At 33.0% G+C, this 14,667-nt stretch overlaps 1 protein-coding gene across 1 annotated transcript in view; it reads left to right on the top strand.

The window, feature by feature from the left end:
• LOC143205206 (G1/S-specific cyclin-D3) overlaps nucleotides 1-14,667 on the top strand; it is an 81,160-nt gene that overhangs the window by 63,102 nt on the left and 3,391 nt on the right. Inside the window, exon 4 of the mRNA XM_076418352.1 lies at nucleotides 5,767-5,912. Coding sequence (XP_076274467.1) covers nucleotides 5,767-5,912 — 146 coding nt within the window. The remainder of the gene's footprint in view (nucleotides 1-5,766; nucleotides 5,913-14,667) is intronic.

Raw genomic sequence — 14,667 nt, 5'->3', positions numbered from 1 at the left:
ACAAGATGACCAACTTTTAAAATGACAAAAAATGTAAAGTTCCACATAAAGGGACATTCTTAATTGTTTCGGCGGCAGTTTCCCGGGGTAGTACACTGTTAAAATTCCAACAACAAATGAAATAGTACTTAGAACAAATAGCAACCAACAAGATCTACAAATAGACTAGATAATGGAAAATACAGCTTAATAGTTCCAAATCTGTCCATGTTAATTTTGCGTTGCCCAATTCTTGATATGAAATGGAGTTGAGAACCAAACCATACGAACGAAGACTTGTTTTTAGTACCAGTACTATTATATTTCTCACATATTATGTGAAATTACCATGTTATACGAGCTGTTCCTAAATATAAAATCGTTTCCCATATTAAGACGTCTTTTTGGAGCTGGTTGTTCGAATATAGATTATAGATCCTGTTTTATACGAAGATCGAGTCAACATTAATATTCAACAGGCAATAATTCATTGGAATAGTAAAAAAAATCATTATAAATTTAAGATAACGCGCAACAACACACCGTAAAATAATTGTACCAGCTCATCACGATTAATTTTGATCGCCCCCCGTATATGACCGTCTCGTTCCGCATCGCCATCTCCAACGAAGCTTTTTTTCTCCGACGAGATATGCATCTCCGAAAACCCGTTAATATTTTTCGAGAGAATAATAATCGTAAATACATTTTTTCGTTATTCCAGACGGCTACCATCGAATCTATGTACGACATTATTCGAAACAAACATCTGGAGAATCGAAGCTCGCTCCGTAGCTCCGAAGCGAGAGAAAAAAGCCATCTAATGGCCCCATAAATCCAATTAATAAACTTGACAACCCGGTCCGGGCCCTTTTAGACGCGTCTAAGTTAGATACCAGTTGAGAAGGAATAGACCGACGATCCATCCTTCGGTAGTCGTCAAAGCAATACGCCGATGTAATAAAGTGTCATGTAATTTTCATTCATCTACGACGAAAGACGTTGAATAACTTATGGTTTTTTCATTTTTCGTTTACAAACAAACCGAAAACATTATCAGGATAACGTAAACCACGAGAAAACGTTCGGTCCCAATAAAAACACCCTTGGAACCTTGTCTCGGTAATGCCATATAACACGTCAAATTTTAAACCAACTGACGATAAATAGATCCCTAAACGAACACATTTTATACCAGAGCGAAGTGAACAAGATATAGATGACAGTGAAGGCGTGAGTGTTGATTGCCCAGAACTGCTCATGCGCATTTATTCTAAACTAGCTTGACAGATGTCACAGTCACGTGTTGTTGTTTGCGATAGTTGTGGTCAGGGGTGTGCAACTACAATGGTAAGTAGTGGGGCAAAGTTTCGCTTAGTCCAATCATTGGCGGCGCTGACAACGCGAATTTGATTGGTTAGTTTAAAATAGTTATGTAGAAACCTGTAAGGAAAATACTTTACTTTGATTGGTCTGCCATTATTTTGTGACGTCACATTTATTGGCCAATAGTATTTAAATAAAAATCGAATTTAAAATTTAAAATTAATTTATTAAAATAAAATCCTATACAAATATACATAAGTGTAAATAATATAAATATATATAAACAAAAAGCAAAAAAAAACAATTATGAACTTTATTCTAGGCAATATTAAAATATCTATAATTATTCTATAACGCCTTCCCATATATGTTTAGTGCCATCAATTTTATGGGACCTATTATTCCCTGTTGATATTGCATTAACTTCATTAAACCAAAAATACAATCACACCTCATAATAACTTAAAATTTGGTCTTGAAAATCATTATGGATTGGAGAGTTGAAACACTAAAAATGTATGTGTTTCTTAAAACTATTTAGATTTTAGAGTATTTAATCTGTGGAACTACTTAATATAGAATATAGACAAATATTGCGTGTTGTCTCTTTTTCGGAAGTTTTGTTAAATAGCCTGAAATAAGACTAAAATACAATATTAGACTCTTGTTTTCCTCAGAGCAAAATTCTCTGGAACTGAAAATATAGACTCAACTGGAGATTTAACAACCTCAAGTGGTACTAGATCTCCCGTTAAAAAAGAATATGTTATCTAACATGTTCATCTTCTTCACAGTTTTCTCCGGGAGAATGATGTGAAAAAATTGAAGTGATGAGCCCTTTTAAAAATTTCTCGAACATACTAGGTGAAGGATGCTGTTTCTACCTCCATGACCTCTAATAGATCCAACAAAATTCTTTAAGCAATCTTAACACCATAAAACCATAACAAATATTTTCTTAACAAAGCAATCAAATTTAAATATATAATTCCTCTACTATAAAATGATTGAACACTGATTGTTCTAAAAAGTTAAATTATTGCAAATATTTTAGGGATACTTTACAATTAAAAGTAGTATTTATTACTACTAATTATCCAGTTATATTGTTACCTTCTTGTAAAACTTCTTTATGTAGAGACAGCATACGAACAACTTGGTAGATTAATTGAATTTTATTACTACTAACATCTTCATAAGGTTTTGAATTTCTGTAAACAAACAATATATAAACAGACATGTAGTAGATAGATAATTTTATATGTACCTGATAAAACCAATGATGGATATGCATTTACCCTAATACCTGTTCGTGAGGGAAGGATAATTCTAAATTTTTCACTAAAATGTCCATAACAAACACCATGACGTTGCTATATTTGCATTGTTGTTTATCCAGGTAACTTACTACTATTTACTTGATCAATCCATTTTTGGAAAGGAGCGAGATCATTCTTTGGGAAACGATGTTTAATTTCCGTAGTAGAATTTTACCCCGGTACACTACATCTTTTACTACACTGACGCATTGTCATCAATTTTTATATTATTACTCCATAATAATTAATGTAAAACAGAAAATATGCACAACGTAAAACGAGAATTTCGTGATCTAAACAAAAACCATAACCTACAAACAACAAACATAAAAATGGACGCCCATAGAAAATGCTGATTTCACACAATTTGATCGACCAATCACATTTCATGTTAGTGGCGGCACCAGGAATTTAAACTAGCCAATCACAATTTGCGATCGCAGCGCTACAGTTGATTGAACTAAACAAAACATTTCCCCAAGGTCGCCTATACCGTGAAATTTCTATTTTTTCTATGGTTGTGGTTAGGAAGCCATTTTTAGGTTAAGTTTGTGTTTACAAAATGTTAATATGATAATATTAACAATCTGGTTAATATGATAAGTGTATAAGGTATGTATTATTAGTAAAATGTTATAATTTTGTAGAATGCTATGGAACACAGGTATGTTTATATTAAATAATACGAAAACAGAATTTGTTTGAAGATATGGTAAAGGTTAGAATTGAAAAAGGTCAGATTTGTATACTTAAATTTTATTGCAATAGAGGGAATATAACAAAAAAGTAATATATAATCTATTCAAAGTTTTTTGTACAACATCATTAAGATGTTTAATGTATTGCCTGCCGCTATTCGTTTTAGAATCAGACAATATTTTCCTCCTCATTTTATTCTAGTTAAAAAGAGACACAATGCTGCCTGATTAAGTCGAACACGTAAACAAATGAGCCTGATTTTCTGAATTCAAAAGCGAATTTATAAATTGCGGCAGGTAATACATTAAACATTTTGATGACGTATGTCCACAGCATCTTTGGATAGACTATCAAAATCTTGTTTACTACGCTGTAATCTTTACTTAAACGTCAGTGCATTTGACAGATACAATACGCCATCTATACGTATACCCGGACCGATTTAAATTAACACTTTCGGAAAAGATATCTCGTATCGAGAGGAAAAAAAACATTTAAACCGTTTCATTCATAACACGTTTATCAACAAAGGATGTTAAATAACTTATCTTTTTAGTTTATAAATAGACGTGAACTGTTATCATCTTAATGTACGATATGACGGCTCGGTGAAAAAATTCCCACCCCATGAACTTGGCGCGTTGCAACGTTGCCGTCCTTTCATTGTATTGAAATCAGCTGATTTTAATACAATATAAACGAAATACAATTAATAATTGCTCGTATTACGCGACCGTCTTGTCAGCTTCGGTTGTTTGTGTTGCACGATATTATAGACGTAAAATATTTAGCGATTTTACTTATGCTTAATATTCCGTTAAGAAATACGACAATAACAATAATATTTTCCTTCATTAATGGTTAATATAGAGTACTATATCCAGTGTTTATGATGAAATGTTTCAAAATTACAGCTGACGAAATAAATGAGCATGAAAAAATGATCGGCCTTGTTGCCGGATTTCAAATAATAAATCGGCAATATTTATGCTCCATAACCTTGACCGGTTCGTATTGTTGTAAACTGTCGTGTGCGTCTCTACTATACCATAGTGTAATATACAGAGTGTTAACTTAAACCATATAGTTCGACGTCTGGTTTTTTATTTCACCACATATAAACTTTTGAGAGATACATTATAATCAAGTAATAGTGATCATAATTAAGTCATAAAAATGCTGAACGTACTCTATATCAAGCACACAAAAATGGCGTCATAAAGAAACTTAAACAGAGTTATAGAAATGAGCCAATCAAATGCCTCAAAAGCGACCCCCGTACCTATGCATTGGTGGAACCACGCAAAACATTTCCTCGGTTTCGCCTATTTAAGTAAAACCTCTATATAAGACCCTATATAAGATTTGTTAGTTAGAAATTCGATGATAACGTTTTAGATGCATGTCCTGTTTATTAGATTATATTTCAAAACCATTTAACTACAAGAAATATAACGTTGTGGCTTTATGGACTTGCACGCAGTTGAATCAATATTATTTTATAATAATATTATATATAATATATAATGCTTGATGCCGCAGTGGTTAAGACGACTGGACACTCCTCCTGCTGGGGCATGGATGTACTTTATGTTTGTGATTGTAATTGTAAATATCTTTGTAGGCAACACTGGAAAATCTGACAAGGAATAACCGTCGCGGTCACGTCGGTAACCAGGCTGGGTAAGACCGGATGCCTTCTATGATGGTCTTTAACTTTTTTTAACTTTAACCGTAATTCGGAGCCCATGTTAGTAACAGTATGTCCAGTACAGATAAACCCACGTTGATAAAAAGGATTATTTATATGATACTGTTTCAAAAGAAGCTACCCCGACATTAAGAGAGAAATCAGAATATGATGTAAATTACGCTCTTCGGATTAGAGAAAGAGAGACGAAAAGCTAGAAGAGTATGGTACAGAACCAGAAATGCTGTAGACAAAATAATATTTAATAGAATTTGTAATCAGACAAATAAATAAATTAAAATATATAAAGAGAGTTACTTCGAAAAATATGTAAGTGAATTAAGGGCGGAAACAAAAATTACCCTCTACTTAATCACTAATTATCTTTGTTAATCCCGTACTCCCCTTGCTTGTGTAGTAATGCAAATACAACAGAACAATATTAATAAATTAATTTATAAATTAAGATTGTACTAAGCAGTACTAAACCCTATCTAAGGTAAGATGTAATTAATAAAAAAAAATTATATAATATGATACATAACACCAAAAATTGCGGCTTTGACAACATTCAGACGTGTAAGTACCACTCGCGGCTCCAGCGAAACGATGGCATAAAAAAGGGGGAACCGAAAAAAAGAGAGAAAGAAACCAAAAAAAAACACACAAATCTGTCAATGTGAGGCCTCAAATTTCAACCGATTGCCGACAGCGCATGGGGCCTTGTTCGTTAATAGTACTTCTTGTTCTCAGAATTCCAATTTTCGAGGTACCACCCAAGCATATTGGCCTGTTCGAGCATAGCGTCAGCGTTGCTGGGCCTCGGATGGCTGGCGAAAAGTAAATGTACCAGCGACGATCTCCTCCAACAGCTGACGGATATCACCAAGATCGAAAGGGTAAGATTAGTTTATTTTTTAGTACAACTTTTAAATGATCAGAATGTTTGATGAAATTATTGGAGTCGTCCAAAGATATATTATATAGTAAATTTGTCAAATATATATTTGAATCTTTCATTATGTCTAACCGCAACATACGGAACTTATATAAATCAGATTTTAACTAAAAATATTATTGAAAAACTCATTTTAAATAATCAAATTGATTTATTAGGATTATATTAAATATTTGAAGCAAAGACTAAAAGAAGAAGACAAATAAAAGAATTGACACATATGACAACTGCTGTCAAAGTAAATCAGTTACTGTTGGGTACAATAATTGAAAAATTAGTTCAAATTCACTTACGTCGATTATATTAAAACGTCGTAAACCAAAGACGAATAAAAGTTGAATAAGACAAATTGACATGTGTAGTTTCCAATAATACATCTAATGCACGTATTGCCAAATCTAATTTATATCAAATATATTTTCTCATTTTACTAATTAACATTACACTAGTTAAAAAGAGACAGAATGAAGTCTGATGCGCCTATAAAATTCGCTTTGTTGGTACTGACCGACATCGTTGTCAGATGTCAATGTAAATATAATAAAGCAACTCTAACCCACGAACTATTATGGCTGTTTAATTAACTGTAGTTGAAGTCTTTCAATAAACATGCATTAGATGTACTATAATATTAAAATAAATTTTATATTATAACGTTATTTTTGTTTCATTATTTTATGTACGTTAATATTTTGTTATCAGAATCAAAATAAAAAAAATCTTGAATTTGGTGCGGCAACGTTGCATCATAAATTTCCATGATGTGCATAGGTTATTTTGGTGGAAGGACAAATTATCAGTTACTTACTAACTCTGTACTTGTAAATTGAAGTTTGCCAACAGAAATGTCAAAATAATACAGTTTCCATCATCTGTCAGTGGGTAATAAATACAGAGTTGCATCAGTCAGAAAAGATAGATTTTTACCAATACCATTATTTTATTAGAAAGGTAATAAAACACGTAAAAATCATAATATTCGACATAATATTATTTAAAATGGAATTATAGTTTAATTTATATTTTTGAATAAATTAATTGCCGATTTAGACTCAAAATATGTATCTATTACCTTACCTATTAAGTTTAATATTTTACGTTGTAAAAAGAATTTAATTTCGATAATCTATGGAATACCGTGTCCTATTTCCATTTTTGTCGGTAAACATAACTGTAAAACGCTTGTTGGCAGGGCATTATTAAAGGAGCCGAAACTAGGGAAGCTTTATCAGTTAATTTAAATGGTATTTCCACGTTAAAAGTGAGTTTACCAATAACCGCGTTTGTCAATCCCTCGCGACCCTAGTCAGCGTAACGGTTAGTCTTAACAGTCTTTTCGGGGGGGCGAGAAGTTTCAAATTAACGTTTTCACGTTAATAAGGAGCGGGCGTGATGAGAACGCCGACCATTATTCTTCAAGATAAGGCGGCTCGACCAGAATTCTGTCTGTATGCGTGTGTATATACGAGGGGGTATCAAATACAAGCGGTAATTTTGTAAAATAAGTTTGTTGAACAATGGTATACACAAACTAAACATTTGACATTTTTCAATGTAGTCACCTCTATGTGGAACTCACCGATTTGGAAGCTTGAATATTCCTTCTTCATAAAAAGTTTGAAGGCGAGTTGTCAGCTGCCTCTCATACCCCTCTATTTTTCATTGCTTTCAAATATTTTGTCTTCCAATGATTCTTTCAAGGGCTCAAACAAAATACAATAACAAGATGACAAGTCGGGTCTATAAGGAGGGTGCTCGACGGTTTCACAGCACATTTTTTCCAATTTATTATTTCCAATTATATTAGAAAACAATAATTTATTTACCGATACTCTTATTTAATGCACTGTATTTTCCTTGTCATTGGATCATTAGGGTGTTGTTGATAGTTTTATATTTTGTTTACAACAGGAGAATTACTGCAAAAACTACCAAGAAAGGGAATTATAAAACTAACCAACTTGATCACTGTATCACCACTTGATTAATACAGTATTTAGATTAAAACATGTCCCAGGCATTTGGAAGATGGCGGAAATTATAATGATCCCAAAACCAGGGAAATCACCCAACGAAATAAAAGCCTATAGACCTATATCACTGCTTCCAGTAATATCTAAGGTTTTTGAAAAACTCCTATTGAAAGGAATAAAACCGATCATAGAGAGAAAAAACCTAATACCAACACACTAGTTTGGGTTTATTAACAAGCACCCAACAATTGACCAGGTCCACAGAATAACGGATTTTATTGAAAAAGCCTATGGAAGTAAAAAAGTATGCTCAGCTATATTTTTAGATGTAGCACAAGCCTTCGATAAGGTTTAGCATGAAGGCCTTGTTCATAAACTACAGAAAATGCTACCAAAATAACACACCAAACTATTAAAATCATACATTATAACCAGGATGTTTAGAGTCAAACAAGAAAAATTTTAGTCCACAATAAAAGAAGCTAAAGCAGGTATACCCCAAGGAAGTGTACTGGGACCAATGCTTTATCTACTCTACACTTGTGATATACCACAAATGGAAAATATTACGATGGCTACATTTGCTGATGACACTGCGATTATAGTTGTCGGAGACAATAGTGAAGAAGCCTCACGAAAATTACAACAGGCAAGTGACAATATAAATAATTGGACACAAGCTTGGAAAATAAGAATTAACGAAAGTAAATCTGTACATGTACAGCTCACCTATAAACAGACCGTACAAGCACCAATAATATTAAATAATACTATCATTCATATAGCAACAACGCTAAATATCTCGGAATGAATCTCGATGCAAAACTTCGCTGGAAGAAACATCCTATATGGACATACGCAATAAGTCCTGAGAGGTATTGTGGGTGCACCCAAATACTATAGGACTGATTACCTACACCGAGACTTTCAGATACCCACAGTTAGTCAAGAAATCAAAATAACTGCAGGGGGGCATGAGGAAAGACTCCATTCTCATACGAATATTGAAATATTGCTACTATTGGATACCACTAGAACAGAACACAGAACACATGATTTGTTTATTTGATCCAGGTCTACTTTTGCTAGCAAATTTAATTATTTCAAAGTATCATTGTACACTGTTCTTATATCTTAGCAAAATGCTGTTTAATTTCTTTTACTCTGATTCTCTGAATTTCACATCCTTCGACTTTTACTCTCAACAAATTCTAGCTACATCTTAAAATAAATGATTCTAATTATTACCAGTTACTACAGTTTTTGCTACTACTCTTGATGGACAAACCTCATTAATGACTTGACTGCTTCCAAAACAAGAAGAATCATTTTCTTCTCTGATCTTGTTATCATTAAATTTTGTCATATCTTGATACCTATTCTACCTGGTACTATAAATGAAATTCATGCTGTTTGGATTTTATAACTTTTAATAATAAAAATGTAACCTTATATTCTGCACTTACTCTTGTTCTTCCATAATTTAAAACTAACGTATGTTAGACCACCAAATATATCACAACAATTTCATTATTTTTACTATAGAACTATTAATGCAACACAAAATCTAAATATTCCAGATTTTGTTGTTGTTTTTAATCTGATCGGCCGCACCGATCGACTCGAAAAGAATGGACCGCCATTAGAAAACGAAGACAATATAGTTTCATATAGTTTATTCTTTTCTATGGTTTATTCTATACAGAAGAGTGCGCATGCACCAAATCCGGAGATGTTGTGGACCAATATATCCTCTCGTCATGAACCAAAGAACACTCGAGCATCGAATCCTAGAGGTCGGAATTACGTACTAAGCTAAATAAAAAAATTACTGATTAATTATATTTGATCCCCCTCGTATGTGTATCGGGTCGCTTCCCGAAATTTTATCAGAAGGAGAAACGACGGGGCTTATAATATATGTATATATATATATATATATATATATATATATATATATATATATATATATATATATATATATATATATATATATATCATATCACGCAGAATATATGGATTTCCAACGATTTGAATTCCGATATTTTATTTACCTAATATCGTATCCGGTATGATAACGGTGAGTTACCGTTCGGTTTGTTAATTGTCGCACATCGACAGGGCTGCGTTATGTGTATTGTTATTAGCACTTTGCCCGCAAGTATAGAAAGTTAATTTGATTGCTGCTTTGATACCGCGCAGGGGAGTGAATCTCCTGTAGTGAGCTGTGGGGAGAGGTAGTTCGAACCATTGGGGGCGGTGAAAATGCGACAATCTGAACTGAACATCTTCTGAACAATTACACAGACATGTCTATGCACTTAAATCTTTCACACTCCACAGTACGATAAATACAGTTATTTCTACAGTTAATTAATTATATGCTCTTAATTAATATAGTTAATATAATTAGATGCTCTTATTATAATTAATTATATGAAACCTGTAGTTGTGTCCATTCTCATCGCACTGTCTTGGAAATTGTTAACATTGTTAACTTTCAGTCTATCTAACAATTATTCACGATTCCATCATTTGTCAATTTCTTCCTCAATGTGTCTGATTAAGTTCATCCAAACGGAAGGTGTTGTTAACCATTCTTGTTTCCAACATGAAGAACAATATAACTGCCCTGAATTATTAATAAATGTTATGACTAACAAAACCAAATCAATTGTTATTCCAAGATTTACGTTTTTCTTTCAACTTTTGTTACCTTAACACTATTTTTATTATCATCTGGCCATGAGTGACCATTATGTATATTGGTCCCATTCTGAAATATCCATGTCTCATCTAAATACACAAATTGAAATAATAAGTCTTCCCTGATTTTATTATATGCTTTTAAAAATTGTATTATTTTAAAAGCAATGTCTGGAAGTTCCATTAGACCTCTTCATGGGTTGTCTTTACACCATTTAAATCTTAAAATAATCTCTGAAATAATTTGATCTCTGACAGAGTAAACATCAAGATGGGCTTGATTCAAGATTATATTTGTAAGAAATACTTTTATTTCTTTATAAATAAAATACAAATATTCAACAAAGCGTTATTATGGCTACTATATTGATAATATACAAGGTATTCCAACGGTAATTACAATAACATTCGCCTATCAATTACTTGCGTGTGTGACAGTCCACTTGTCAAGAATTCGTCCTATTACTTGTCAACTACACAACATATCAAAATTGTCTTCTGTAATGTCTTCTTGGTGTTCACTATTTAACAAACAATCGTTTTTTTTTTTTCATTTAACAGTAGATAGAATAGCAAGTCCATCAGTATCAATGCAACAATTATCAGTCTCATTTTTCTCTTGAAATATCAACTCGGACAATGATCACAAACTCCACAAACAAAAAGTATCGCTCCTTCTCCTTTTCGTAAAACATCAGACTGGAGGGTCAGCGCAGGGTTAGCGTCAACAGATATCTTAACATCTTTCTTTAGGAACTCAATCCAGACAGTCACTAATTAAACGAACAAGAATCGCACGTTGTTCCATTTTATAATTTTCATCCTTGAACTCCAATAACCAACATCACCACGTCTTGGCTCAAATGACAAACAGTCTCCGCTGTTATCCTCCTTGCCAAACGTCTTGTTATTTTTCAGCAGGCATTATGGGTACTAAGATTTTCCATGGTTCAACTTGTGCAACCACTAGACAGTATCGGTCTCAATCATTGCCCTCCAAGTCTTCATACGCAAAACCTCAGTAACCAAACTCAGACGTCTCGGCTCAAACAAAAATTGCATTAACGTAATTTCGTTAAGTGTAATTTATTAAAAATATAATAAAAGTTGGTTAGTTTTGGAATTTGTTACTGTTGTTCTGTTGTACTAGTTGGTTTGGTATATTAGTGCAACCCCATATTTACATCCCATAGGTCCAAATTGGCTTTATGATTGAACCAATCTCTTTGATTTTAGATCAAGTTGAGAGTATTTTCCGACTAATCTGTACAGTAACCAGTACAAAATTAACATGGACTGATTTGGAGTTATTAAGCTATATTTTCCAGTCTCTGGTCTATTTGTAGATCTTGTTGACCGCTATGTATACTTTTTCTACAGCCTTAGACAGAGATGCATCATTTGCCATGATAACTGTATCGTCGGAAAATCTTCCAAGTACTGTTTATTTTGTTGTTGGGATATCAGCAGTATAGAGCAGATATAGAAGTGGTCCCAAGACACTACCCTATGGAACTCCAGCCGAAATAGGTTTAAGAATTTGTATGTCAGACAGTATTGTACCTCTTTTTAACTGGTACAAAATGAGAAGGAAAATATTGTCTGACTCTAAGACGAATTTACAATTTGCGACAGGCCTAACATACATACATACATACATACATACATACATATTGATGGCATGAATTTACTATTATTTTGAATCTAATGTAAGATATATAATTAAATAAAAAAAACTTAGCGTTATAATTCTGATGACTAGCCCAACTTAAACGTGCATTTGTTTGTTGGTATTCTGCGTAAAGCCGTAACCGTTTATTTAGTTAAAATTATATGCACCGTAAATTTTTATTTTCATATGAGCTGCGTTCGACGCCGGCGCCAGCGGTACGCGTTAGTCCATTGTTTTCCGCTCGGCCTGTTTCGCACATAATCCGTTTTTTTTTTCGTTCGAAACGTGAAAATTAAATCGCTTTTACGAGCCGATAGAGAGGGCTGATTTATGCGCTCAGCGACCACGTTCGCTGCCGGAAATTATAAATTGGTAACGCAGGTTCCAGCGCGGCCGCCATTCTATCACAATTTGATTGTTCGCAGAATTGCGATTGCGTTTCCAGTGGGTCAGTGCATAATTGATTGATAACGGTCGATATATATATGCTGTTCAATTTTCTTGAGTTAATCGATCTTGGGAGGAGTTCAGAACGTTATTTCTAGTGTTGGGAACTATCGACTGTTTCAGTTGCTATTTTTGGTTCGACTGTTTTTACTACCGACTGATTTTGTTACTATCTACTATCGACTGTTTCACTCGTGTACATTTAGTTATTATTTTTGGTTGTGCTAGTTTCATTCAACTGATTTTTAACGCTCTGTCGACCTAGCCACGACCTAGACAAAAATGTACCCAATTTATGGTTACATAGATTTATATGTAATATATCTAGTTTTATGATTTTTTTGGTAGTTTGCTTGTAAATAACAACATATTGTATATTAACACAGCAGTATTTTGGTACGATATTTTTCAAGATTGTTAATGTAATAGGTTAAAAGGATTAAAATTGTGAATGATAAATAGTCAAATATTTTGACTGTTTTTATGACAATAATAGGTAATATTTGGATTACTCTCTCGATTTTTGTTAAAAAATATTTCCGTTCAATAATAAATAAAGCATTTACTTTATTTAAAAAAGCTCTAGCAGTTATTATGTCACAAATTAGTTTTTTTCTATATATGCTTAATTTTTATTTATTATTTATGGTTATTGTACATCTTTACTTTTTAAGTTTTGTTTAAGTTCTATCGTATTGTCTATATTAATTATAGTATATTATTTGAAAATAGCAATTAACATATTAAAACAGGATAAAACATTTGTGGGATATTTATTCGATTCCGTAGAAAAATTCCATTCCTTTTTACATATCCACAGAACACTCAAATATAAAAGTAATTCCCCGTCTTTCGATGAACTTTGATAACTGTCCTATCCTGATAATTTTATTATGTTGCAGTGTGGTCATATTTTAACTATTATCTCACCCTAAAAAATATTGAAACAAGAAACGGAATTAAACCAGTAGGCTGTTATTACAATAATATAATAATAATAAGTAATTAACTGAGTTACTGACTTTATGATAGTATTTATTTCACATTCCACAATGACAAATAACCAAATAGGCGTCTGTTCAACACAACCATAAATTTAGCCAATAATAAACATAACCAAATTCATATTACCGAAATACGCATGTGTCAAGCGGTCCAATTATAGTCATTCCAAAATACACCCTGTGCACGTCATAGATGATGTCGAATTATACTGTCAGATGCACTTGGAAAAACTCTGAGCTGAGCGGATTGTTTCTTCTCATTTTATCGTCGTTAAACAGAGAGAATGGTGTCTGATGCGTCACTACATGTAACCGAATCAATTTATAAAATTCTATTTGGATTGGTACTGGTAGGCCAATGTTACCAAATGTTGATATAAGTCGGTAAACGCTGTGAAATATGATGCGGCAACATAGCAACGCTCATACATTTTGATGACGTGAATTGACTGTTTTATTTGACGGGCTATATACCGTATCCCGCGTCTTTTGATATAATACTTAATGGTATAAGATTTAGTAATCCTTTTGTCCTTGTTCTTCAACAATTTTCAGAGCAAATATAATTTATTTGGAGCTTGAAATCGAATCGATCTACGTTCAGGCGAGGTAAAAAAAAGCAATCGCAAAAAGATTAAGGAAATAAGCTGACATACATTACGTCAGCCGAATTGTTTCTGGGGAATTCGTCCGATTAAAAAACACAAAATTCAATTATTAGTTGTTCGACCGATTGCTGACGCTTTCGTCGTGCACAAAAACCAACGGACACGGTAATAACGAAACTTTTTCTCGACGTTCTCTTGTTCTTCAAAACGTTCGGTTACTCTATCGCTAAAAATCGTTCGGTTGGCCGTTGGAACTATTTCGGCTGATGATGCCTGACGGTGTAAG

Source organism: Rhynchophorus ferrugineus, unplaced genomic scaffold (genome assembly GCF_030347505.1).
Source record: "Rhynchophorus ferrugineus isolate W39M unplaced genomic scaffold, kcgeb_rfMv2 rfM11, whole genome shotgun sequence".
Taxonomy (NCBI): Eukaryota; Metazoa; Arthropoda; class Insecta; order Coleoptera; family Curculionidae; genus Rhynchophorus; species Rhynchophorus ferrugineus.
The sequence above is the reverse complement of the archived record's forward strand: the minus strand, read 5'-3'. Positions and strand labels throughout refer to the sequence as shown.